The sequence below is a fragment of the Astatotilapia calliptera genome, chromosome 15, assembly GCF_900246225.1.
Source record: "Astatotilapia calliptera chromosome 15, fAstCal1.2, whole genome shotgun sequence".
Taxonomy (NCBI): domain Eukaryota; kingdom Metazoa; phylum Chordata; class Actinopteri; order Cichliformes; family Cichlidae; genus Astatotilapia; species Astatotilapia calliptera.
In genome coordinates, this window is record NC_039316.1 from 20,461,749 (window position 1) to 20,484,281 (window position 22,533).

The 22,533-nt window shown below is 40.7% G+C and overlaps 3 protein-coding genes across 7 annotated transcripts; 1 reads left to right on the forward strand and 2 right to left on the reverse strand.

Moving 5' to 3' along the window:
• On the reverse strand, window positions 1-12,844 carry flvcr1 (FLVCR choline and heme transporter 1). 2 transcript variants are annotated; one of them, XM_026194864.1, is made up of 10 exons: window positions 11,782-12,837; window positions 11,171-11,315; window positions 10,287-10,427; window positions 7,481-7,548; window positions 5,324-5,427; window positions 4,254-4,364; window positions 3,755-3,860; window positions 3,314-3,425; window positions 3,122-3,189; window positions 1-1,285 (listed from the first exon to the last, which is right to left on the reverse strand). In XM_026194864.1, exons 1-10 carry the CDS (start codon window positions 12,478-12,480, stop codon window positions 1,187-1,189), a joined length of 1,653 nt encoding a protein of 550 aa, XP_026050649.1. In that variant the 5' UTR covers window positions 12,481-12,837; the 3' UTR covers window positions 1-1,186. The 2 variants fall into 2 exon arrangements, with proteins under 2 accessions (XP_026050649.1, XP_026050650.1); XM_026194865.1 differs by lacking the exon at window positions 1-1,285 and adding an exon at window positions 1,629-1,860 and having other exon boundaries at window positions 11,782-12,844.
• A 129-nt stretch (window positions 12,845-12,973) lies between these two features.
• On the forward strand, window positions 12,974-16,386 carry spata45 (spermatogenesis associated 45). Of its 2 annotated transcripts, none has more exons than XM_026194872.1 (2): window positions 12,974-14,733; window positions 15,850-16,386. In XM_026194872.1, exons 1-2 carry the CDS (start codon window positions 14,493-14,495, stop codon window positions 15,867-15,869), a joined length of 261 nt encoding a protein of 86 aa, XP_026050657.1. In that variant the 5' UTR covers window positions 12,974-14,492; the 3' UTR covers window positions 15,870-16,386. The 2 variants fall into 2 exon arrangements, 1 of the variants encoding a protein (XP_026050657.1); XR_003274639.1 differs by having other exon boundaries at window positions 14,669-15,241.
• A 744-nt stretch (window positions 16,387-17,130) lies between these two features.
• tatdn3 (TatD DNase domain containing 3) lies at window positions 17,131-22,529 on the reverse strand. 3 transcript variants are annotated; one of them, XM_026194869.1, is made up of 10 exons: window positions 22,368-22,526; window positions 22,188-22,220; window positions 21,892-21,965; window positions 21,374-21,458; window positions 20,259-20,321; window positions 18,336-18,445; window positions 17,848-17,903; window positions 17,667-17,779; window positions 17,496-17,576; window positions 17,131-17,408 (listed from the first exon to the last, which is right to left on the reverse strand). In XM_026194869.1, the coding sequence occupies exons 1-10, from the start codon at window positions 22,422-22,424 to the stop codon at window positions 17,274-17,276; spliced, it is 807 nt and encodes a 268-aa protein (XP_026050654.1). In that variant the 5' UTR covers window positions 22,425-22,526; the 3' UTR covers window positions 17,131-17,273. The 3 variants fall into 3 exon arrangements, with proteins under 3 accessions (XP_026050654.1, XP_026050655.1, XP_026050656.1); XM_026194871.1 differs by having other exon boundaries at window positions 17,342-17,408; window positions 17,496-17,589; window positions 22,368-22,529; XM_026194870.1 differs by lacking the exon at window positions 20,259-20,321.
• Between the last annotated feature and the right edge of the window lie 4 nt (window positions 22,530-22,533).

Consider the following 22,533-nt stretch of genomic DNA (forward strand, 5'->3'; position numbering starts at 1 on the left):
ACTATCGCCAAAGTGCTTGCTCATAGAGGGTCATATGATTGTTGGGTTTCGCTTTGTATGTATAAATTTAGGGTCTACCTCATAATATAAAGCGCCTTGAGGCGACTGTTGTTGTGATTTAGCGCTGTATAAATAAAATGTCATTGAACTGAATCTTTTAAACCAACTTCCCTAAATTGACGTCTCCATTGTGCCGATGCTTTGTGAAAGACTTTTAATGGCTGTCTGTGTGGAAAAGCCCATCCAAGCTGTCCGTGAAACTTAAATATTCATTATTATTTTCATAATTTGAAGTCTTTTACTTGGAACTATTTAGGATCAATGTTTGTGGACCTGTGCACTTTATGGATGCAGTTTGCTAACGAAAGTTAGCTGAGCCCTAGCTAGCACCCCACCCTCTCATCTAAATATGGTCACTTCTGACTCCAAAAGAAACACGGCGTGGAAGCTTCCAAATTGCTAATGCTGAGGTTTCAAACTGTGGGTTGGTGATGTCACAGTGCCTACATCCATCCTTTATACACAGTCAATTCATGCTGCTTTATAGAAAACAGTAAACATGTTCCGTATTCTTTGCTGAAGCAGGTTTGAAACAGATTCCAGGAGTTAATCTGAGTCAAAGGACCTTTTGATTACTGCCATGTAAAAAAATTTAATAGATATTTACAGTGAGATTCACATCTAGAGTAGAGCTTCAAAGAATAATTCAAGTAAACTCAGGAAATGGTGGCCTAACATCTGTGGCAGTATAAAACTGAACAAGATTGCTCTGCTCGCTTTCTCTTGCAGTGTTACAGGAACCAGTGTCACAGTCGTCTGGGACTGGCGGGGGGGGTTCCAGCCAGTTTTCCTTCACTAACCAGCTAAGAGTGCCAGCCTTTACCTACAGCCAAGTAAAGTGCAATGGAGTGTCTTCTGCATGTCAGTGTACAACAATCTTTCCAGGAGCTTTGAAAGGAGTCAGGCAGCTTGGTTACAACATTAACCAAATCACCTAAATCACCTGTAGATTGTGGCTGTCTTTAATTAGACCTGGCTCACGCCCGGCGCCTTCAACTTTCCAAGTTTTAAGGAGGAGATTTTTGGCAACAAAAAGCAGGTACTGCTGTAGGTATTTGATGCCAACTTGTTTCCCACGGGAGCAGGGAGATAGTCTCACTTGTTTGTGATTGTGTGACTTGGCAGGTCACAGTGAGGTTTCACGAGAGAAGCTGACTGAGGGCTCCATCTTGTCTCCATTGGATTTCTTTTCTGAAGGGCAGTCTCCAGGACAATCAGTAGTAAGCTGGGACACAAACAAGAAATCAAAATGAACTGTAATGTAATTAATCAGACTTGATGCACACATCTCTTTTTGGGCTTTTTCTAGTAACTGCCAAATAACCCACAAAAGAACAACTCCTGTGACTCTTGTAACTATAAGATATTTCTGTCATGATCCTGGGTCTGCTGACCCAGCGTTTTGTGTTTAGTTTATGTAGCCTTCAGGTTTCCTAAGTTCATCATAATCATGCCTAGGTGTTTCTAGTTATTTTCCCCTCGTGTTTCCACTATGTTAAGTCTCCCCTGCTTTTCATGTATTTCATGTCTGTGGCTTATGTTGTCAGTTCAGGTTGTCATGTCTATATCTCACTGTGTTTCCTGTTTTATTGTGAAGAGGTCTGGTGTGTCTGTGTTCATCATGTTCAGTTACTCTCCCCCTGTGACGTAATTATGTTTATGTGTCAGCTGGGTTCCCATGTGTTGCCACTTCCCTCATTATCCTCCTGTGTCCATTTAGTCTGTGTGTTCTCAGTCATTCTTTGTCAGGTCGTCCGTTGTACTGCTCCGTTGTTTCCTATGTCTCCGCTCCAGGTATCCCTGTCAGTTTGTTATGTTTAGAGTTTTGTATGTTTCGTTTTAGTTCACCCAGTTTAGGTCATTGTTTAGTTTTCATCGATTCCCTATTATTTTGTACCCTCATTTCTTGCCTTAATAAACGGCTTGTTTTGTTATTCACATCTCATTTTGGTCTGCGCTTGAGTCCTTCCCTGCAACATACGGTCTGCCCTAGCCAGACTGTGACAATTTCCTTATTTACATCTCTTCTCATGGTTTTAGGTTTTTCTGAGCTGTGGATTTCAGAAATGTGGCAATTCAGGGTTTTATCCAAATCCAGCATTACTCTTTATGTAATTTATTATCTACTATTTGTAGATTTTGTGTGATTAAATCTCTGTTCTGATTGAAGCTGGCACAGTCCTGTGCTCTATTTAGCACCTACTAAAACGTTATTCTTAACACTGCCACCAGATGGCACCAATAAAAACATGCAGGCATTACTTGTGACCCCTGAAGCAAAGGAACAGTTGGACAAATCATTTTTGCTATTTTATTTTTTGCATTTATTAAATTGTGGTAACCTCATAACCTACAAAAGATTGTGTGAACCATTTTTAAAAAAAAAAAAACTTCAAACGTGATAAAAGCAACGAAGGAGAGCCTGAATAAACTCGGGTCTCTAAAGGGCGCTTCAACTGTGACTCAGCAGGATGGTGGGAAGGTGGTCTATCAACTGAATGGAGAGTCCTTAAACAGATTTAAAGGCCTGGCTTGTCTAAAGGGTTTTAAGCAAAATGATTAGAAACAACCAGCTGGCAGCAAGATAATGTGCGAAAGATAGGGTTTTAAAGCCTTGTCTGCTTAGAGGACAATTTGCAAGGCTAAATGCCAGAACAGAAACAAAAAGAGACTCAATGTTCAGGGAAAGTAGAGAAAGGTTCAAGAATCTGTCACCTCTGAAGGTCACATTAAAATATCACACAAAGAGACACTCAAACTAAATACAGTCAGCTGTACAGGACACAGAAAGCCAACAACATAATGTAAAAGAGATATTTTGAAAGGTGCCTGTGAATGGTTTCCATTTACTATCAATTATTGCTACTTTTCTGCCATTACAATAAAAATATAATTTTTATTTTCTGTAAGCGTGTGAATTTACATTTGTTTGTTTCCGGATAAAGACTCTACTTTCAAGAGGCAAAGAACTTTATTAGGTTACATTTTATAATACTAATATTTTATTTTACTGTTTAGCTAAACTGTTTAATCTAGTTGAAACATTCCTGGAAGGACTTACCGCTTTCAGGTGATTGCTGTCTGCTCCCATGTTCACATTGTGTCTTTTCAGTTCTGATTTGATTAAGGCTGAAAACAAAACATCATGAAATATTAGAAATCTAATATTTCATTTAATGAACACATGAACACATAGTGACATCCATATATACCCCCCCCCCCCCCCACCCCCACACACACACACACTGCTTACCTGTAAGAATTATTCCCAGGAAGATCCAGGCACAGAGAAAGAGATTTCCAGACAGTGGGCCATGGTCTGTGGTCAGTTTTCCCTGAATCAGAGTGAAAATAATCCCAAATATCTGCAAGATAAGTAAACACCCACATAGCATGTTAGCAACAATTGCTAATAAAGTACATTACATCCTTAAAAAACATTCCAGTCTCTGATCACTGGCAAAGTGATAAGAAGATGTGGAAAATTTGTAGCCAAAAGGTATAAAATGAAAAATAATATTTAGCTTCTTTAAATAAATGCTTCAGATAAAAAAAATGTTTTATTATTAGAGGAATCAAAAGCTGTTTGGAGAAAGAGGTCCAATCTTATGTTTTCTTACTGCAGATGTGGCCCATAGTGCAAATAGAAGGCGCTCCTTAAGTATGAGAAAGTGTTGCACAGCTTCTGGAGTACCTGAGCAAAGGCATTGAGGAGTCCTGATGATGTTCCCTCAGACTCAGGGTAGGTGATCTCCACTCCAAACTCAAAGCCCAGTGGCAAGTAACCTGTCATGAAGAACCTGAAACACAGAAGTCACAGAAACGAGGTTTAGAGTCAAAACAAAATCCAATGACCTGATCTACATAATGTGCAAGAATATGTATTTTCATTTGGTATTTACATGTAAACATCGGCACTGTATCTCCCTAGGGGTGGGGTGTGTTTCAACAAAAAACACTGAAAGATGTGTGGCCTGCAAACAAGCTAATTTAACGTACTAGCATCAGCAACAGAGCCTGCAAAATGAAAAGCAGCTTTTGTAACTGAGATCTGTATACTCAGTTTAAAAGGAAGGTAAAGCCTGTTCTCTGTTGGTTTGTTTGTTGTTGTTATTAAATAATATAACTATAACACTAAATATATTCTATGTATATATATTTCTTTAATGCTTCTTAAGAACAGCTGGACCTACCCCAGGACTCCAGCAGTGACAAAGACCAAGTGGATGTTTTTGAGGTCCAGAGTGAAGGTGAAGACCAACATGCCCACAAACGACAGGATGTACACGATCAGTGTGGTGATCCTGTGAAAAAGCAACAGCGCGAACATGAGAGCCCCCGTACTCATTTGATTATGGTCACCAAGCACAAACACAGCCTTCATACTTCTCAACATATCAAACTGTTTTTTCTCCCACACAGACCAAAACAAACTGACAAAAACTATGAGAAAACATTAAAATAGAGCTTTAATTGCAGAAACTGAATCATGGCCAAAGTGGCAGGTGTTTGACTGCTTTAATTTACTGTACCTGCCCTCCTGGCTGAGGGATTACCACTCTTTGTGTCAGACATATGAAACAACTCTGATATCCCTCTATATGATCAAAAGTATGCAGCCTGGTCTTAGCTGTCATGAAGGGGAATCTTACTGCTACAGTTCACAATAATATTTTAGTAATGTTATGTCAGCTCTCTGGGGAGGGTTTTTTCCTGTCTCAACCTTAAAATGCTTCCTCCGTTGGTTCAGAGCCTGTTCTCAAACACATTCAAAAGTGCTGAATGTGAAATAGACCTTATAATTCAAGCAAATGCTGCTGTGGCAGTGTCCAGTAAGCAGAGGAGGCTGCCATAGCATGCCATAGCATGCCATAGCATGCCATAGCATGCCATAGCATGCCATAGCAGTTATTATACACTGCAGTGTATAATAACCGCTGAAAAAACACTTTTCACTTTTCAGCAATATGTCTCAGTTTTTCTTAAATCAATCAACCTTTTGTAATATCCCTCAGAAACACACTGGCACAGCTCCTTGGTTTAACAGTCTTACTTCAGTGTCCTTTGGCAGATCAAAGGTAATGTCTTTGTTATTAGGAAGTCTTTCTGCCTTTAATGGATCACCGTTCTTAAAGATGTGCAAAATACACTAATATTTCTGCCATCCAGAAACCATCCTGCAGGCTGATGGGTCATATTTTTGACACCAGCCTATAACATAAACTATATCTATAGCTTGTGTAAGTGTGTAAGTGTCGCTTACTTGTACAACTTTGTGCGGTCCAGCCAAAGGCCACAGAGGATAGATCCAACCATCCCAGCAACAACCAAAGTCAAACCGATTCTACCAGCATTCAACTCCTGGTTCTGAGGAGAGGAGAGGAGAGGAGAGGAGAGGAGAGGAGAGGAGAGGAGAGGAGAGGAGAGGAGAGGAGAGGAGAGGAGAGGAGAGGTTACAAGAGCCACAGAGCAGACAGCTGATTCAAAGGCATTAGCCTCCGTTTAAACTGAGCATACAGTATCTCAGTTGCAGGTGGAGATTAAAAAAAAGTCACATGTTTTGTCAGTATGATGGCTGTTAATTGGAGGCTGGGGGGAGGGGGGGTCAGAGGTTTAAAATGCTTCTGGTGGGAGAGGGCTGCAAAGTCATCTAACAGTTTAGCCAAGAGACGGAGACTTTTTTAAGGTCATGTAAGGTTGAGGATCTGTGTGTGTGTGTGTGTGTGTGTGTGTGTGTGTGTGTGTGTGTGTGTGTGTGTGTGTGTGTGTGTTTGTATTGCTGAGACAAGCAGCAGCTGAATGAGCATCAGCTTTTCCATCACTCAGTGTGTGTACAGTGTCTGATGGCGACAGAGAAAAAAAGACATGAGTCTTTCAAAGTGGCTGAATCAGCCCGCTCTCTGTTGATTTAGCTTTGTGTGTGTGTGTGTGTGTGTGTGTGTGTGTGTGTTATGGTGGGATGCAGGCATGCATGAAAGCAGCTAATGAACTCAGAGCCATAGACAATAACCTCGTGTCTCATCGCAGCCGTCACAAGTTGCTCTGTTCTTTGCTTTCTCAATAACCTCTCTGTATATTTCTCCCTCTCAGCCTCTCCATCCACTCTGCAGTTTTCTAACACCTGTTTTATCTGCATTTTACATTCACCAGAGTAACATAAATGACACAAACATGGTTTACAGTGGTCGAAGTGGAGCAGCTGGTGCACATATGTGCTGACAGAGTAACAATTTTCCACTATGATGACAGTATTTTACCCACATTGCGTCCACACTCACGCTCTTTTCATCATAACCTTTAAGAACATGAGGGTCAAATCAAAGAGAAACAGTGAACTGAAGGCTTCACTTTGCCCTTTGGCTCAAAATACAGTACACACAGAACTGCAGCTGCTGATATTAAAGTGCAATATCAGATGGTTTTATGTGTAATTTAAGCGTTTTTTATGCTTAAAGAGTCTATTGAGTTCTGTGTTGTAGAGGTTGGAAATCGGTATATATATTAGACACTTGTATGCAAGGAGGAGAGATGTTTAGCTTTGTTGACTGTCACCAGTTATTGTTTGGGTTATTTTTAAAAGCATTTATGTCTCACATTCATGACTCCCCAACTTTGGTCTCTAGGTGGCTTTTACTTGTTTCTTGAAGTCTCAAAAGCATCAAAACAAAAACAGATGCATCACAGTTATTAGCCTAAGTAAAAAAGCCAGATAAACATGAATAAAGTTAGTAGGTTGTGTGGTATTACTTAACATCTTGCTATATAAGAAAACGGAGTTATCTTACCAATAAGTAAGTAAGCATGTTGATTGCAAGTTTCCAGCGCTTTTACCAAACGAAAGAGCTTCTTAACATCAAAAGTATCAGAATAAGTAAGATGGAAATTTCAAACCAGTGGGTTTCCAGAGTTATTGGGCTTGATCTTGTGCAAACATCAAAATGTCTGCACAAGATTTATTAATATGTTTATTAGTATATCAAACTAGTGAGCAATCCATTGACCAGTTTAATGACACCAGAACCAATCAACCTGATCAAAATTACAAAACTGTGAAGATCGTCATGAGCTAAGAGCTCAGAATAACGATTACTATGTTAATTATTAATAACAACCTCTTCACAATCAAATCAACTTGATTGTGATGAGTGTTTGTAGTCATGGATGTCTGCTACATTATTGTACTGTAATGTGTAACAGCGGTTAGCACTAACTGCCTCACATGCTCTGTGGGGCCTCTCTGTGTGGAGTCTGTTTGCTCTCCCTGTTCCTGCTTTGGTTTGCCTCCGGGTGCTATGGATAACTCCCAGTCCCAAAATATGCATGTTATGTTAACTGGCATTTCTAAAATGACCTCGTGATACTCATAACTTCTCCAGAGTCATCTTGCCCAGTCTCAGCTGGGACGGATGGATGATTTTACCTCATAACAGGCCATGATCATCTGGTTGAGAAGTGTTGAGACAGAGTAGAAGGAGCCAGTCATTATACCTGCAGACAGACAGCAAAGGCAAAGGTGAGCACAGTTTTGCATTTAGCTTAAAATTGAAATAATCCATGAGGATTATGACTGAGCTAGAATTGGATGTTTATAATTATAAATAATAAATAATAAGTATAATTCTGAATGTAAACACCCAAAGCAGACATTAAAATAAGAACCAAACAGTAAAAGTAGCATTAGTAGTAGTGATGTACTGTAAATTGATGTTATAGCTCTTCTTTCATTGAGCCTCTGAGACCCCAAAAAAAAGCAAAATATCAAAGTTTTTGATATTTATTTATTTTTATATAATATAAGTATTGTGGTTGAAAGAAATATGTGACAGTAAAATAAAAAAAATATTTATTTTTAGTCCTATGTAAAGGACATCTGGTCTTGCTTGACTGCAGAATGGTTTAATGTAATGATATTGTTTTCATTTTTGTGTGGGTTTCTGGTAAAATGTATTTTTATTTCATGGACATCAACAGTTAGGTGAAGGTAACATGTCTGAAGACTAAAACATGATTTTAACAAAGAAGTTTTAGCTTAAACTTCGTTCTGCACACCTGATTATCACTAAGGTTGTTAGGTCATATCTCCCACTGATCATGTGTGACATGACAGAGTGATATGAGTGACGCAGAAAGGATTTCACTCAGAATTGTGAAAGGGGACTCAGACTTAGTGCTGTCAGGAGACGAGGTAGAGAAGGGCCAGACAGCAAAACAGGAAAGCTCAGAGGAGGGAATACTAACTTTTGAGGAAATGACTATACCTGAAGTTTATTACTGATACGAAGTGTTGTGTATGTTAGGCTGAAGTTGTGGGATTTGGTTTCTCTGGCACAAAGTGGAGAACAGGACATCTCCTCAGCTACTGATGTAGCACTGATGTAGTCCTGTTGCAGTCCGTTTAAGAGAGGTCTCACCTTCCAGAGGGCATTATTGTTTTCCCCTCAGAGCCAACCTTTAATGTACTTTTAGCAAATGTATTACTAATGACAGAAATCAAAAAAAGTTTTTAATGTAAGCTAAATTTTAGCTCATTATGCATTCTACATTTATGTGTGTGTGTGTGTGTGTGTGTGTGTGTGTGTGTGTGTGTGTGTGTGTGTGTGTGTGTGTGTGTGTGTGTGTGTGTGTGTGTTTAGTGTACACATTGTAATCCCAAAAAGCTTTAAAGCCCTGGGTTACAAATTGCTTCTTACCCATAACGGTGCTGTCACTTTTTCTCTGCTCAGGCTCTGCAATAACTTGTACAGCCTCCTCTGCACTTTCACCATCTTGCTCTAATTCCTACCCTCCTCCACTTCCTCTTCTGACTACAATAGGTCTGATTCTCCTTCTACAATTCTGAGCAAAATCCTTTCTACCTCACTCTTTCCTCAGCTTCCTGAAGGAGGGACGTAGGTTGACACCAAGAGTTAGCAAGTCATTTATCCACGTACACTGCCAAGGACACGGAATACCCTTTGTTTTAAAAGGGTAAAACTGATGTATATTTCTGAAATCCTACTAAACTTAATTAACGCACCCCATATCGAAGAAACAATCTGATATGATTTTAGAAAATATGTGATCTGTTAGCCCAACCCTCAGATAGGATGCATCACTACAAAGCCCACAATGTCCTCTTGCCAGTGCAGTAGGACTCATGTAGGGTGCATACTTTGTGCTTGATGCAGAGGCCTCAGACTGATTTCACTCACAAAGCACAAGAATGAATTGCTGCGACTTTAGAAGTTAATGTTTATTTGATGGAAAATTACTAAATGCACAGCTCTGTTTGTGTGTGTGTGTGTGTGTGTGTGTGTGTGTGTGTGTGTGTGTGTGTGTGTGTGTGTGTGTGTGTGTGTGTGTGTGTGTGTGTGTGTGTGTGTGTGTGTGTTAGATTAGCCTTTATTGTCTCCTTTAGGGGAAAATTGTCTTGGACAAATGAGGAAAACACATCATGTAAGATAACAGTTTGATACCCTGTACCTTTTTCTTGAGGGTTTCAACTCATACTCTTTATAAAGGATGTGATTTATACCCTCAGTGATTTTCAGACAATGTTTTATTAATGACTCTTCAAATATCACCTGGAGAGAAGATGAAGTGAGCATCCCAGTTATCATTAGCATATCCAGTTATTATTATTTAAGTATCCCAGTGCTGCTCTTTTTAGAACAAATCGCCCCAAGCATCTTGAAATTTACACACTAGCAAAAAAAGGTTATGAAATTCAACCTTGGTGCCACAGTGTTTGTTTAATGGAGCTTATCAAAGGTGAGACAGCGGTCAGCTGTTTTCTAAGAATGCAGAAACAGAGGTGTGCATAGAGAAGTAATTCTAGCATAAAAAGAAAGCATACCAAATGAAAGAAAATATGTGTAGCAGTACTGTGGGTAATGCTGCTATCTGGAGTAACTTTATAGTGATAAGGTTGTGACATTGTAATGATAATCTGTATAGGTGATAATGGTGGGTGAGAAGAAGTTGCTACTATTCATCATGATGATAACAGCATAGGCCGTAAGTCCGGATAACATAGGTAATGATCGTAGTATTACGCAATCTTTACTGGACTCCTGCTTCATATCATATCAAATAATTGGAGGAAATATCAGGGCTGAATATGCTGAGTGTGGCCAGGGTTTGTTTTGACTAATGGTAATGTATTAGATCTGCTGACCTGAAAGAGTCTCCAAAATGTTACCAAAAATAAAGACAAACAATGTAAAAGTCAGGTGTTTTACACTTGCCATAGGTGATGAGGAGCAGGACAAAGGCTTTATTCTTCACCAGGTTGAGGATGGACTGTTTGTAAGAGTAATCTTCAGGAGGGGAGTCTGGTAAGACAGCCTGTGCTTGACTGGGAGGGAGAGGAGGTCTGTCTTTTATGACTGTGGAAAAGGCAGAAACAGTGAAGTCATGGACCTTTTATGTGAGAAGAAAATAAATCAGAGCCTCTGTGAGCATACAAGAACCAGAAAAGTTAGGAAATTATTGATATGTGGTATCAAATGTAAATAATACACATCTGCGTACATACAGCCCACATTTTGAATTATAAACTATTTATTTAGATTATTTTTGACTCAATTCAAGTATGAGGTTAAATCAGAGATTTGTTATAGAGTCTGAGGTAGTTTCAGGAAGTCAGCTGCCAAAACCAGGAGTTCCTGAAATTACTGCAATGGAACTTTGATAATATGTCAACTCTTGATTGGCTCGTTTTAAACCAGCTGCAGTTTCAACACTGTGTGTTTACATACGGTGTCATAGATATTTAAAGACACCTACTATTAACCCCACTTTACAGAATGATGCAGAATCTTAATCTCAAACCCAATTCATGATCCTGAACTGGATGCTTAGTGTTTTTTAGAATATTTACAATAATCTTAGTCTCAAGAAGACAACCTGGCCCTTAGATGCACAAAAGCATACTTGCACACCTGTGTACCTGGAAGCAGAGGTGTGCCAGTGTTCTTTGTACCTGCAGGCCTCTGTACACATGTACACAACAGAAGTCTGAGTTTGAGCACCACTCCCTGGCAACTGAAACATTTGGCAGTACCAAGAAAACGTATGCTGCTTTGCATAATGTAAGCCAGCGTGCGACTGTGTGATATTAAATGTGTACCTATCACTGCCAGGACGAAGAGGACCGTGGAGACGGCAGCTGTACCGTAGAACATAATCATGATGTTGTGACCTGTGAGTTCAACATTATCAGGGGTGTTAGGAACCAAAACAGGAGGCAACAAGAAGCCAATGGCTGTCCCCAACTACAAATAAAAGGCACAGGAAGAGAGAGAAGAAGAGATTATTTACTTACACAAATATTACTATTGCTAAACTGAGCATATAAAGAGCTGATAATCTGGTGATGATAGTGTTGTCCATTAGTTGGCTGTGGCTAAGAAATTATTTTTCATCTACTATAGGCCTATTCTTAGGTTTTATTAGTCCTAGTATGTTCCACTGGTCCCTAGTTTTTCTAATTTCTCTATTTCTAGTAATGAAAATGTTGGAATTTAGACTGTTCGTTCGTGGGTACAATGATTTTTGGGGGGTCAATAATTGTCAGTGAGTTCTTGGCTGTTATTATTGTATTTGTTGTTCATTTGCTGTAAAAACTTTGAATGATCACTAAAATAGAATCACGTCTCTATTCCCCCCTGACTCGGTCTGCTCACTAAACTCCACACAAACCTAACCTATCAATAATCTGTGACACGCGCACGCGCTGACCTGATTTCCGAGCACTGCCGTGGCGCACGCAGTGGAAACCTCTCGGGGTCCGAACCACACCGAAGCCACGCGGGAAGGCAGGCCGAGGATGAACACCTGCGCCACGGAGCAGATGACCTGCGCGGTGACGGTGACTGCGAACAGCTGGGGGTTCACGCTCGCGCATTTCAGCCAGGCGCCGGCGCAGTTGAGGCCGGCGCCCAGCAGGGCCGTTAAGCGCAGACCCTTTCGGTCCAGCAGCCAGGTGGCGGGGAAGATGAGCGGCACGTAGGCCACCATGTAGACGATGGAGAGCCAGTCCACCTTGTCGTTGGTCACCCCGTAGTACTGCGTGAACACGTTGGTGATAATGCTGTACTGGATCCACTGGAAGGCGTTCACGAGGGAGTACAGGCTGAAAACAGCCAGCACGGCGAACCGGCGGGCGTACACCCTGGTCTCCAGCCTTTTCTCTTCCTCCTCCTCGCCTTCTCCTCCTCCTCCTCCGTTAGGTAGCATCACCTCTCTTTCATCAGGCGGAGCTTCCTTGTCCTCCTCCAGCTCCTGCGCGCGCTTTGAGATTGTCTCCCCGGCCCCGCCCGCGTGCACCGCTTCGTTTGGCCGTTCCTCGTCCTCTGGCTCCTTCCTGCCGACCATGATGTCGTCAGGTGCGCCGGTACCCGCGCGCAGATGCTCCTGCACGAGCTCACCGGCGACCATGATGCGTGTTCGCAGCCTTTTGCTCTTTTTGCGCGATGCTGAGTCCAGAGATGATCGACTGAGGCGAGCTGAGCAGGAAACAGAGAGGTTTCCTCATTTGGTTACCGGTGAAAAAGAAGGCTGAGCTGCAGATGACTGAAATATGAACAACTGCTGACTACATATCCTTAAATATGAAAATACTCGAACACTCAACACTCCTTAGAAAACAATACCCGGCTTCTGTCAAACAGCGTGCTGCTCCCGGTCTGACACACTTGATTCTCTCTCTCTCTCTCTCCCTGTCTGGTGGTTTCAATACGTCTCTCTACCTTTTAAGCCGACTCTGACACAAAGCCTTTCGATAACGATGAGCCAATAGCAGAGCAGCATGAGCTTGTAGTAGTATCTAGTAGTGCTGCCTGTCTGGGCGTATGTGTGAATGGTAACCGTGGAAGCTCTGATGCACACGTAAAGAAAAGTCTCTGCTAGGAAGTCAAAACGAGTCAGTTTCGTCACTAAATCATCTTCACTTTAATCTGCTTTCTAATACCAAAAAAGTAACGCGAGATCATTTAAATGTTTGTGGATGTTAGACTGTTTCTAATTTCTACCAAATTAGATGAGTGAGTTATTTTCATGTAATCTGTGCTTCTTGTGAGATCTCTCGGTACCATAGTCAGCGGCTCCTAGAAACACGGCCTTAAACTGTCAGACTCTCCCGTGGAAACAGCTCAGTTTGGGAGCAATAGACACACCCTCTACTTTTAGAGCCCTGCTTTAAACAAAGTAGAGGCTGCTTTGTTTAAAGCAGGGCTGGAGCAGGCACGCTTGACTCACCTGATATTTATGCTGTTGTATGCCCAGGGTGCTGGGAGACTTCCCATGATGCACTAAGCATTTCCTTCTTTTTCTTTTTACTCCTGCTGCTAATATGCCACTACTCTATGCGACTAATGTTTGGCCACTCTCTCGTGGATTTTATGTTTACACTGTCTACACTCCTCTTTCTTTGGTCACAACAGATGGTTGTGCCTCCCTGAGCCTATGGGAGACGTGGATAAAACAGTGTTCTTCCTCACCACAGTCGCCAAGCCCTACCTTAATGGGGATTATCAGATTGCAGGGGTTCTTCCTCTAATACTGTAAATGGTATACAAGTAAAGATGAACAGAACTGATAGAAAAAATATAAAACTAATCAGTGTTCCTTTAGTCTGTAGCTACGCTGCCTGTTCCATATACTCAAAGTAGCCTGTCCATATGCTGAGCATTATCTGCTCTAATCCTAGTGTGACCCAGTGAGACTGGATGCCGCAGCAAGTCTGATCCTACAGGTGATTCACACCTACAGTAAAATCTACACGCATCTGATCTCTTTACTGGACTTTAAAATGCAAAGCAAGCAACATTTCACAGCCCTTTCTGTGTTTCTTTTCCAATGAATGGCAGTGCAGTGTTGTTTGACTTCACTGAACAATGTGTAAATATTCAGCTTGCAATCATTTATAAATCTCCAGCTTGTAAATATCCCAGTTATTATTATTAGGTTCTTTCTCAGTGGGCTTAATCAAACTTCTGTCCACTCCGGACGTCACAACTACGTTAATTATACACAGTGGTTGGTTTTATTTATTTTGTTTTTATGCAGCTGGCTTTACAGGTTCTGCAGACTGTAGAATACCTGATGTTGAATCTCGTACAAGGCTTGTTTTCTCATGTATCAGTGTTTTATGAAAGCCTGACAACTAAAGAATAAAACAAAACCAAAGGAAACTAAGATCACACCTCGACTAAATTTGAAATTTAATATCTGATGTGGGATTCTTACTCCACATTCTAGTAATCTCGAGGCGAGGGATGTTCTACTTTCGCTCGCACAGAGTGGCTCATCTCCCTTAATAAATTATCTTTGAGACCCCTCTTCCGGTTTCTTGTTGCCCAGGTAACTAGTGCATTCTCACAGCTTACCTTTGGATAATTTATGAAAGGAAATCTAGTCCACATTAATACTTCCTACAAAGATAAAAAGTAATGTCCGGGTATGAGGATCGGGCTCTGCTGGAGCTGAATCAGAGCAGGGAGACGTGGTGTCAGGTGGAGATGAACCCCCGGCAGGGCTGGGAGAGATCACAGAGGAGACATTACCGGAGTCACTTGAAGTCCAGCTCGGTTCTCCTTACAGCTCTGACCGGCGGACCGCAGCGCAGAGAGGCCTGCACCCAGCGGCCTGCCCCCATCAAGCTCCCGGAGAGAAGGCACTTCGAGGAGGGCTGTAAGAAGGCTTCTCTGAAGATTTTACAGAAATGTTTCTGTAGATCTGATATGGACACGAGAAACTGTGTGTCTGTCCCAAATACTTTAAAGATATTAATATTTAATTAGGTAATTAAATTCTAAAAGGCTGAAAGATTCAATATTTTAAAACTACAGCAAACCTGTATCCACAGTTATTTAGTTTATCAAAGAATCCCACTTTCCAGATATTCCAATTTCCCGTATTACGTTATTAAAGATGAAATTTGTTTAGTACCTTCATTTGCTCCACAGTACAGAGAAATGAAATGAAATGTTAGTAATGAGAGATAGTTTGCACACATGCCATTACATTAGGACCCTACAGGTCACCTGTTTTATGACTGCTGTTGTCAAACATGTGGCCCACATGTTTTTGCTGACAGACCCAGCCTCAGTAGGTCCTTTCCACCTCATTGGATGGTTTTGCAGAAAAGGAGAGCATGGCTGTTTAACGTGCTAAATCTGAGCCTCAACCCTGAATCATGGTCAGTTTCTCAGCCTTCTCATTAAAAGATTTTACCCACAATGTGTCATACAACACCTTACTAATCTACTTACACCTAGGAGCCACGCTGATGCCTTTCTCTAACAGTAGACGGGAAAAGTAAAAAACGAGGCGTATTATTATTAGCTTGATGTTAAAAACTTGATGCAGTGGTCTTACCAGTCCAGTCTACTTAAGGTTAAATTGATGGTATGTGGCCCACAAAGTAAAATGAGTTTCACATCACTTACCCAGGCAATCATCTAATGCAAATTTACCACTTGTACTGTAGTTAACTGGCTTAAAGTTTAAAATCTGTAGTGCACCACTTAATTGCTGCATGTCTTGATCAGGCTGACATAAACATATTTATCAAAAACATGAGGTGGAACTATGCTGTATCAATGATTTATGGAGGAAAACAAAACTGATGCTATTCTTCTTGCTTTTATTTAACTGAAATTCTACTTAAGTATTGTTTTGTTAATGTTCAATAGAACTTGTTTGAAAAACAAGTTTGAGAACAGCCGTATTATTTGATTTTCTATAAAGTGATCAAAAAGAAAATGAGCAGCTGTTGACTCCTGAGATCTGTCTCTTCTCTTCCAGATAAAACTCACCTGGTCTAGAGAGCTGCAGCCTTAGAAGATGACCTGAGCTCATACTGCAGATACACCAGGGACCCAGACGTGGGGCAACTTTCAATATTTTATTTTCACAACTAATATATGACGTGATACAAAACCCCAAATACGCTGGAGATCATGGCACATGAGGTCTTAAAAGATTTGATTGTACTTGTTATTGACAGTACCGAAATTAAAAACTCATTTTTAAAAAATAATTTCCATGCATCACTCGCTTTGGTCAAGAAAGACACATCTCATTAATTATTAAAATCATCTGCAAGACTTTGCAAAAAGCTTCTAGCTTGTGTGAAACTTAAAAAAAACCCTCAAAAGTAAAGAAAAACCTTTCTGATATTCAAACGTTAGCAGTGTTCATCACGTGTTTAAAAAAGTTCACAGCCTCGCAGTGAAACACTGAGAGGCGGACAGTAGTAATAGGGCATCGTCACTGATCTCTAGAATCGATTAGATTCCGATTCACAAGGTCCCGAATCGATTCGATTCAATTCGATTCGATTTGAATCTGGGAAATTTTGCCTCAGACAGTCAGAAATATTATATATAGGTGTGAGCATCAGAGCAGATGGCTTTGTGTCAAAGTAGCTGAAGATAAAACACAGAAAAACATGAAGGTGATTTTCCTGGCCTGGGATTTTATAAAAAATATGCTGCAGTAGATCAAAAACGAAAGAAAAACATTAATCAACATATGAACATTACCTCTGAAGTTACAGAGGTTTTATTAGAGACACGGCTAAGCGTTTTGCACAATTTAAAAAGTTTAAATTTGTTCAGAAGCCTATTTGAACGGCAGAAATTACGTTTTCTTTTTGGAAGTAATTAAACAACGGTAGACTTGTGCGTAACAAGCAAGCGAATAATGCAGAAAACAGTACAGAGAGAGAGAGAGAGAGCTGTGCATGAAGTGTGATTTTATCGTGGTGGAAGCAAAACGGCAAAAGTCAAAGTGAATTCATGACACTGTTTATGTGAAGCGTTTGGATCTTCTTTTGCTGCTGGTTCAGTCAATATATTTGGAGAGAGATAAAACTAACAGCTTTAGAATCAGCGCAAAAAGGGCGTAAACACAAAGCGCGACCGCTTTCAGCCCCGAACGTGTCCGTGCCGTCGGGTGAGAAAGGCGACATCTCACTGATTCGTCAGCAGGTCCGCGCTTTGTGTTTACGTCTTTGTGCAGAATCCGTGTTCCTGCTCGCATTTACTGTTTTAGCTGTTTGGTGGTTGTTGAAATTTTGTGAGGTTTAACCTGAGATTCTGGTGTTTTGGGCAAAATAAATTTATATTAAAAAATTGATTCACCCCTAAGTAGTAAAGGGAGTTATCTTTTCCATGACGTCACACACTGGGTGAGCCTTGGATTTCGAAATCACGCTCATGTCACTGTCAGCGTGTTTTAGCTTTGGGGAAGAGTCTGTATGCATTGTGTGCGGTGACCAGCCGAACAGTTTCTGGAGGGAGACCTTTGACATCGGCGATGTAGCGACATGGCAGGATGATGTTAGCGGGCTCATTCCTCACCTGGCAGACAAAAGACAGATTAAACATGTCTGCACTTGTGGCGCTGTGTCTCAATATGATGATGACTTTAAAGCCTTTAAAACTTACATGCTGGTGAAGCCCGAGGGCAGGAGAGTCGGTCTCAAGACAAATGTGCTCCAATGGGATCTGCTTGATTAACTTGTCTCTCTGTGTGGCGGTACTAAAACTGTTTATTCAGGTGACTCAGCAAAAAATGTTAAAAAATGTTTTTCCACAGGACGACATTTTTCATCTCACCTGTTTGCTTCTGCAGACGGCGGGGGGAAAAGAGAAGAGGTAGCCCGCCTTCACACCTTCCAGAGCGACCGATGGCTTCCCCGCAAAGTTATGAAGCAGAGCTCGGCTGATGCCTGACAGAAAAACAGAACATGAGATAACGTTCAGATGTCGGCACGGTTCGCTGGAATCTAACACTCACCTTGTTCCTTCATGGTCTCAATCGTGACCCTAGCAGCTGATCTGGAGTGGACGTTCCTGAACAGAAATTCACAATCGACACGTTACACAGACTTCTATGTGGATTAAAAACCTTCACTTAGCGACTTGTGCATGCTCGGCAGACTGACTGTTTGATTATTTCTGGGAAACACAGGCTCGGGGTAAAAAGCTCAATGTGAGCTTCATATTTTTATTCTTGGACTCTGCATGATTTGTTCATTCATGTTTACACTGAGTCTTGATGCACTAGGACTTCTTTAAGCTATAAGATCTTGTTTGGTCCTAAAATGTGTTAAATGAAATCCGTCATTTAAAAGTTCAAACACTTTAGAAGTTCAAACCTTAAAGCAATGAAACAATGGAATTCAACACAGTGGAGTACACAAATATAAACCCTGTGTTATATTTGTGAAAAGGGAAAGAACTTGAATTTGAACTCTAACAACAGCTATTTTAATTAGTCCTCACACAGGTAAGTCCAGCTCCTTGGCGATGCTGAGCTGTTTGATGAAGACGGTCACTTGGTCATCTCTGTCCTGCTGAGTCGGGGCGCACCAGGGAGTGAAGTCTAAACCAATCTGAAAAATTAAAAGAAGGCTGTTATGGCCCTAGCAGGGCCTCCTGTGAAATTGAACTTGTGTGGGTGTGTCCTGCTCTCTCCTACCGTAGGTGCCACCCTTTTTGCACAGCTGACTCTAATCAGCAATTAGGACCAGAGACAGGTGAGGTCTAGTGCCAAAGAGCCTTGTTGGGTTTTGTAGGTGGCCTGCTCTGTGGAGAGGAGTGTGTTTCGGTGACTAACCCTTTTTTGACTTACTTTTCAGTTTATTGACCAACTACTGGGTTTTGTCGTTTTCCTTCTTTAAAATGTGATAGGGCTTGTCCGTCTCTTTTAGTTGAATTACTAATAAAAACATTAATAAAACCCTTTAATTTAACCATTTTGCCTCCCACGTCTCCTTTAGATATTTCCCTCATCCCCTGGACCCTTTAAGAGTACGTAAAAGTTTGGGGCTGATCCGGGATTACACACCCCAAGCCCAAATCGTAAAAAATAAATACATTTTTTTTTAATCAGTCATCCCATCCCAGACTACTATTAATGTAGGAAAAGTTTTAGAAGACCAGAATCACTTTGCATTTCTTTTTCACTATGATCGTTCCAAATTTTAAGTCGTTTTTAGAACAAATTTAATCAAAATTTCATTTCCTGAAAAGGTACACTCAGACTAGCATCTTAATGCTCACCATTAACTTGACATAAACATTTAACGCACTGATCTACAAGTTCAGTATTCAAAGGGTTTATGCATGCTACGGTAGAAACTAAACCTTGGTCTCAGGTTCGCTCTTTAAACTCTCAACTTTGATCTATGTCAGTGAATCGTTACTGATTAAGTTTCATAAGAGAAGAAACATAAGAAATTTCTATAAGAAACAGAAATGAGGCGCACCAAATGCTACATTGGATTTGTGTGTGCCACCTTAAAAACTGACACCTGCTCTGGTGCATGAGCCTCTGGCAAGGAAGAGGTTTAAGTCGCCATCTCTCAAGTGAGTCAGTTCTCACAGAGCTTATGTCCAAATGAAGTCGAGTCAAACTGGTTTGATTGCTCAACCTAAAACCACAAAGTACCCTCAACCACTCAAGCATCCGCAGATTAAAGAAAAAACTGCCAGACCAGATATGAGGGAAAAGGTTACAGATTCAAACTGTAGCTGAACTAAAATGTGCTCAGTGAAGCAGAGGATGGAGCTCTACGTCTCCAACCTAATCCAACAGCTGGAAACAGCAGTAGGAGAGTGTCGATTTAGCCCTGTGACGCCTGAAATGTGCTGAAAAAACACACATTCCTCATTGAGACCATGTAGAAATTCCCTGCACCATCAGCGCCTGCTGGAGAGCAGTTAGTGTGTGTGACTGTCTGTGAGCCTGAGAAAGATTGTTACTGACCGTGTGCATTAACCTTTTCTTACAAGCGAGATTAGCAGGTAAATCGGGGCTTTTAACAAGTTTAATCTGCTTTGCTTCAAGACAGGTTACGTTAACAATGTAAAGATTTTTTTAACATGGGGCAGACACAGTGTGTGTTAGTGTGTGTGTTTGTAACAGTTGAATCCATGACCACCCTTAAGCCTTCAGAAGCTGATATAACTTAAATGATCTATGAAGTCTTCCAGTCATGGAATTATTTATTATATAAAACTTTGGTTAAACTTTTTCCTACTGAGCTCCATTTCATGGAGTCTGAGATGCAGCACACTTCTTAGTCAATTTAAAAAGACGTTTAGCTTAGACATATAAACATGTTTTATTAAATCCGCAGAAAAATTAAAAATAGTTTAATAAAAGAGATTATTATAAGGTTCAGTTAGAGGTTAAAAGTCTACCTCTCCAACAGCGACCAGGCGTTCTTTGTGATTATAGAAGTGTGGAAGGGCGACGTCCAGATCCTGTAGAACATATTTCTTTATTAAAGGTGAGGTTTAAAAAAGAAAAAAAAAAAAAAACATTAAAAAAAAATATTTTTCTGGGTATTCAGCAAACACTGATCTACTGGAAATTTCCCACACCATCTTCAGGGTTTACAGAGAATAGTCTGAAAAGGAGAAAACAACCAGTGTGCAGCAGTTCTGTGAGTTTAAATGTGAAGTTAATGACAGTGATCAAAGAAGAATGGCCAGACTGCTGCAACAATAACTCAAACAACCACTTGTTATAGCTAAAGTGTGCAGAAGAGCATCTCTGAGCACACAGACACGCACTCACAGATACTTGAAGCAAATGCGTAGCAGAAGACCACAATGGTGGTCTGATTACATCATTTCCTTAGGGATTAATAAGCATTCTGTTTCTGATGGGCTGCCGCTCCCGTCAGCGAAGAAAGGAAAACTGACGCTAAAATTAAACAACAATAAATTTGAAAAACAGAAAGCCAGAATTTGGTATAAACAACATGAAATGGATCCTGCCTTGTATTAACTGTTCAAGTCTGCGGTGGTGTAATGGTTTGACACGTTGCACCACCTTAGAACAGATTGAACATCCTTTAAACATTACAGCCTTTCTGATTACTGTTGCTGACCATTTCCATCCCTTTATGACCACAGTGTGCCTGTCTGTTGATGGTTGCTTCAAGCTGGTTGGTACATCCTTGTCAAACTAGTTTCTTGAACATGTATGCAAATGTCCTCCACAGTCACCAGATCTCAATCCAACAGAGCACTTTAGGGTGTGGTGCGGTGGAACAGGAGATTCATATCATGGATCTGCAGCCAACAAATCTGTACTGGATGGATAATGCTATCTTGGACCAAAATCTCTGAGGAATACTTCAAGCACCTGGTTGAATTGCTGCCATGAAGAATTAAAGCAGATTTCTACCATAGTAAGCAAACTACATGAATCACTGGATACAGTCTGGATACAGATTTCCTTCCCATTTTTTCATGATTATTTAAGTAAAATATTTAAAAGACAGATGCGCTACACATTGGTTCACTACCTGAGGTTTCACGCTGCGCTGCTGAGGGCCCTCGGCAGCCTGCAGCGGATGGATGCCAAAACACGGAGCCACGAGATCTGGATAGCTGTGAGAAAGGAATTCAACATAACATCAAAGATAATAAATGCAATGCTTTCCAGCTGTGAACAGCTGTGCAGAACAGTATATACACATTTGTTTTCTTTACACTCTGCATGACTGACTTTAGAGGAAAAGTAACACAAGCTCTGTTCTTACTGTGAGCGCACCTCAGTGTGTCTGTGTACTTTTACTATACAAATATTAGTTCAGAAAACCTAACCTTTAGTTGCACCCAAGTTCCTGGATAGTTGTATTTATTTCATCAGCAAATAACTGAAATTTTGTCTCTTTTTCTCCTGTCTTATTTCAGCTTAATGATTCTTTTAGGCTTTATGCTGTTGATGTCGTTTTTCTTCAATTTGGTGTCCTCTCAATAAAAAGCAAGCAGCATAATATATGTTTGTGAGACAGACAATGTGCTTTGCAGACGTGCAGACCTTTCCTGCAGCTGGAGAACTCGGGCAAACTCTCCGACTTCTTCTGTAACTGCAACCAGAGTCTTCACACCAGCCTACACATAGACACACATAACTGCATGCTTACTATTTTAAATATTATATTAAACTGCACTTATTGTACTTGTGTGAAACAAGATGAAACATACAACTACACGTTTTCTTCATCTGTAGTTTCAGGCTGTATTTCCAAATGGCTCTGAAAATATCTACAGGTTTCAAATGGCCAAGATCTGTAAGGCATATGTGAAGGTATAAAAGGAATTCATTATGCTTACCTCCCTCGTCCTCAGGATCACATCCTCGAAATCCTAAAAGTAAAAGAAAGGCTATATTTGAGTAGTATATATAAAGCTAGGAGCTGTAATCAGACTGTAAATAAAAAGAGTAAATAATGCTCCAAATTTCCTGCAGTTCATGAAGAGGTGACGGATAATTTCCAACATGTGACAATTTACCTCTTCAAACTCATGAGCCGAGATATGACAGTGACAATCAACGAAGCCATTCTCCATTGAAAATCAACAAATAAACGCTAAGAGACCAAATAATATTAGAATAACTTCTCTGCGTTAGTAGCATAGCTAACAACCATCCCGGAACACTCCTCCAGAAATAAACGTT

Bases quoted from the DNA above. Each gene is read 5' to 3' on its own strand.
- flvcr1 (XM_026194864.1), bottom strand. From the start codon at position 12,480: ATGGTCGCCGGTGAGCTCGTGCAGGAGCATCTGCGCGCGGGTACCGGC. The intron at 5,428-7,480 runs GTAAAATCATCC...TCCTCTCCTCAG, and splicing joins TGATCATGGCCTGTTATGAG to AACCAGGAGTTGAATGCTGG. The intron at 4,365-5,323 runs GTAAGCGACACT...GCTTTTTCACAG, and splicing joins GACCGCACAAAGTTGTACAA to GATCACCACACTGATCGTGT.
- spata45 (XM_026194872.1), top strand. From the start codon at position 14,493: ATGTCCGGGTATGAGGATCGGGCTCTGCTGGAGCTGAATCAGAGCAGG. The intron at 14,734-15,849 runs GTAAGAAGGCTT...CTTCTCTTCCAG, and splicing joins AAGGCACTTCGAGGAGGGCT to ATAAAACTCACCTGGTCTAG.
- tatdn3 (XM_026194869.1), bottom strand. From the start codon at position 22,424: ATGGAGAATGGCTTCGTTGATTGTCACTGTCATATCTCGGCTCATGAG. The intron at 17,780-17,847 runs GTGAGTGTTAGA...TTTTTCTGTCAG, and splicing joins TGAGACCATGAAGGAACAAG to GCATCAGCCGAGCTCTGCTT. The intron at 17,409-17,495 runs GTAAGTTTTAAA...TTTGTCTGCCAG, and splicing joins CCCTCGGGCTTCACCAGCAT to GTGAGGAATGAGCCCGCTAA.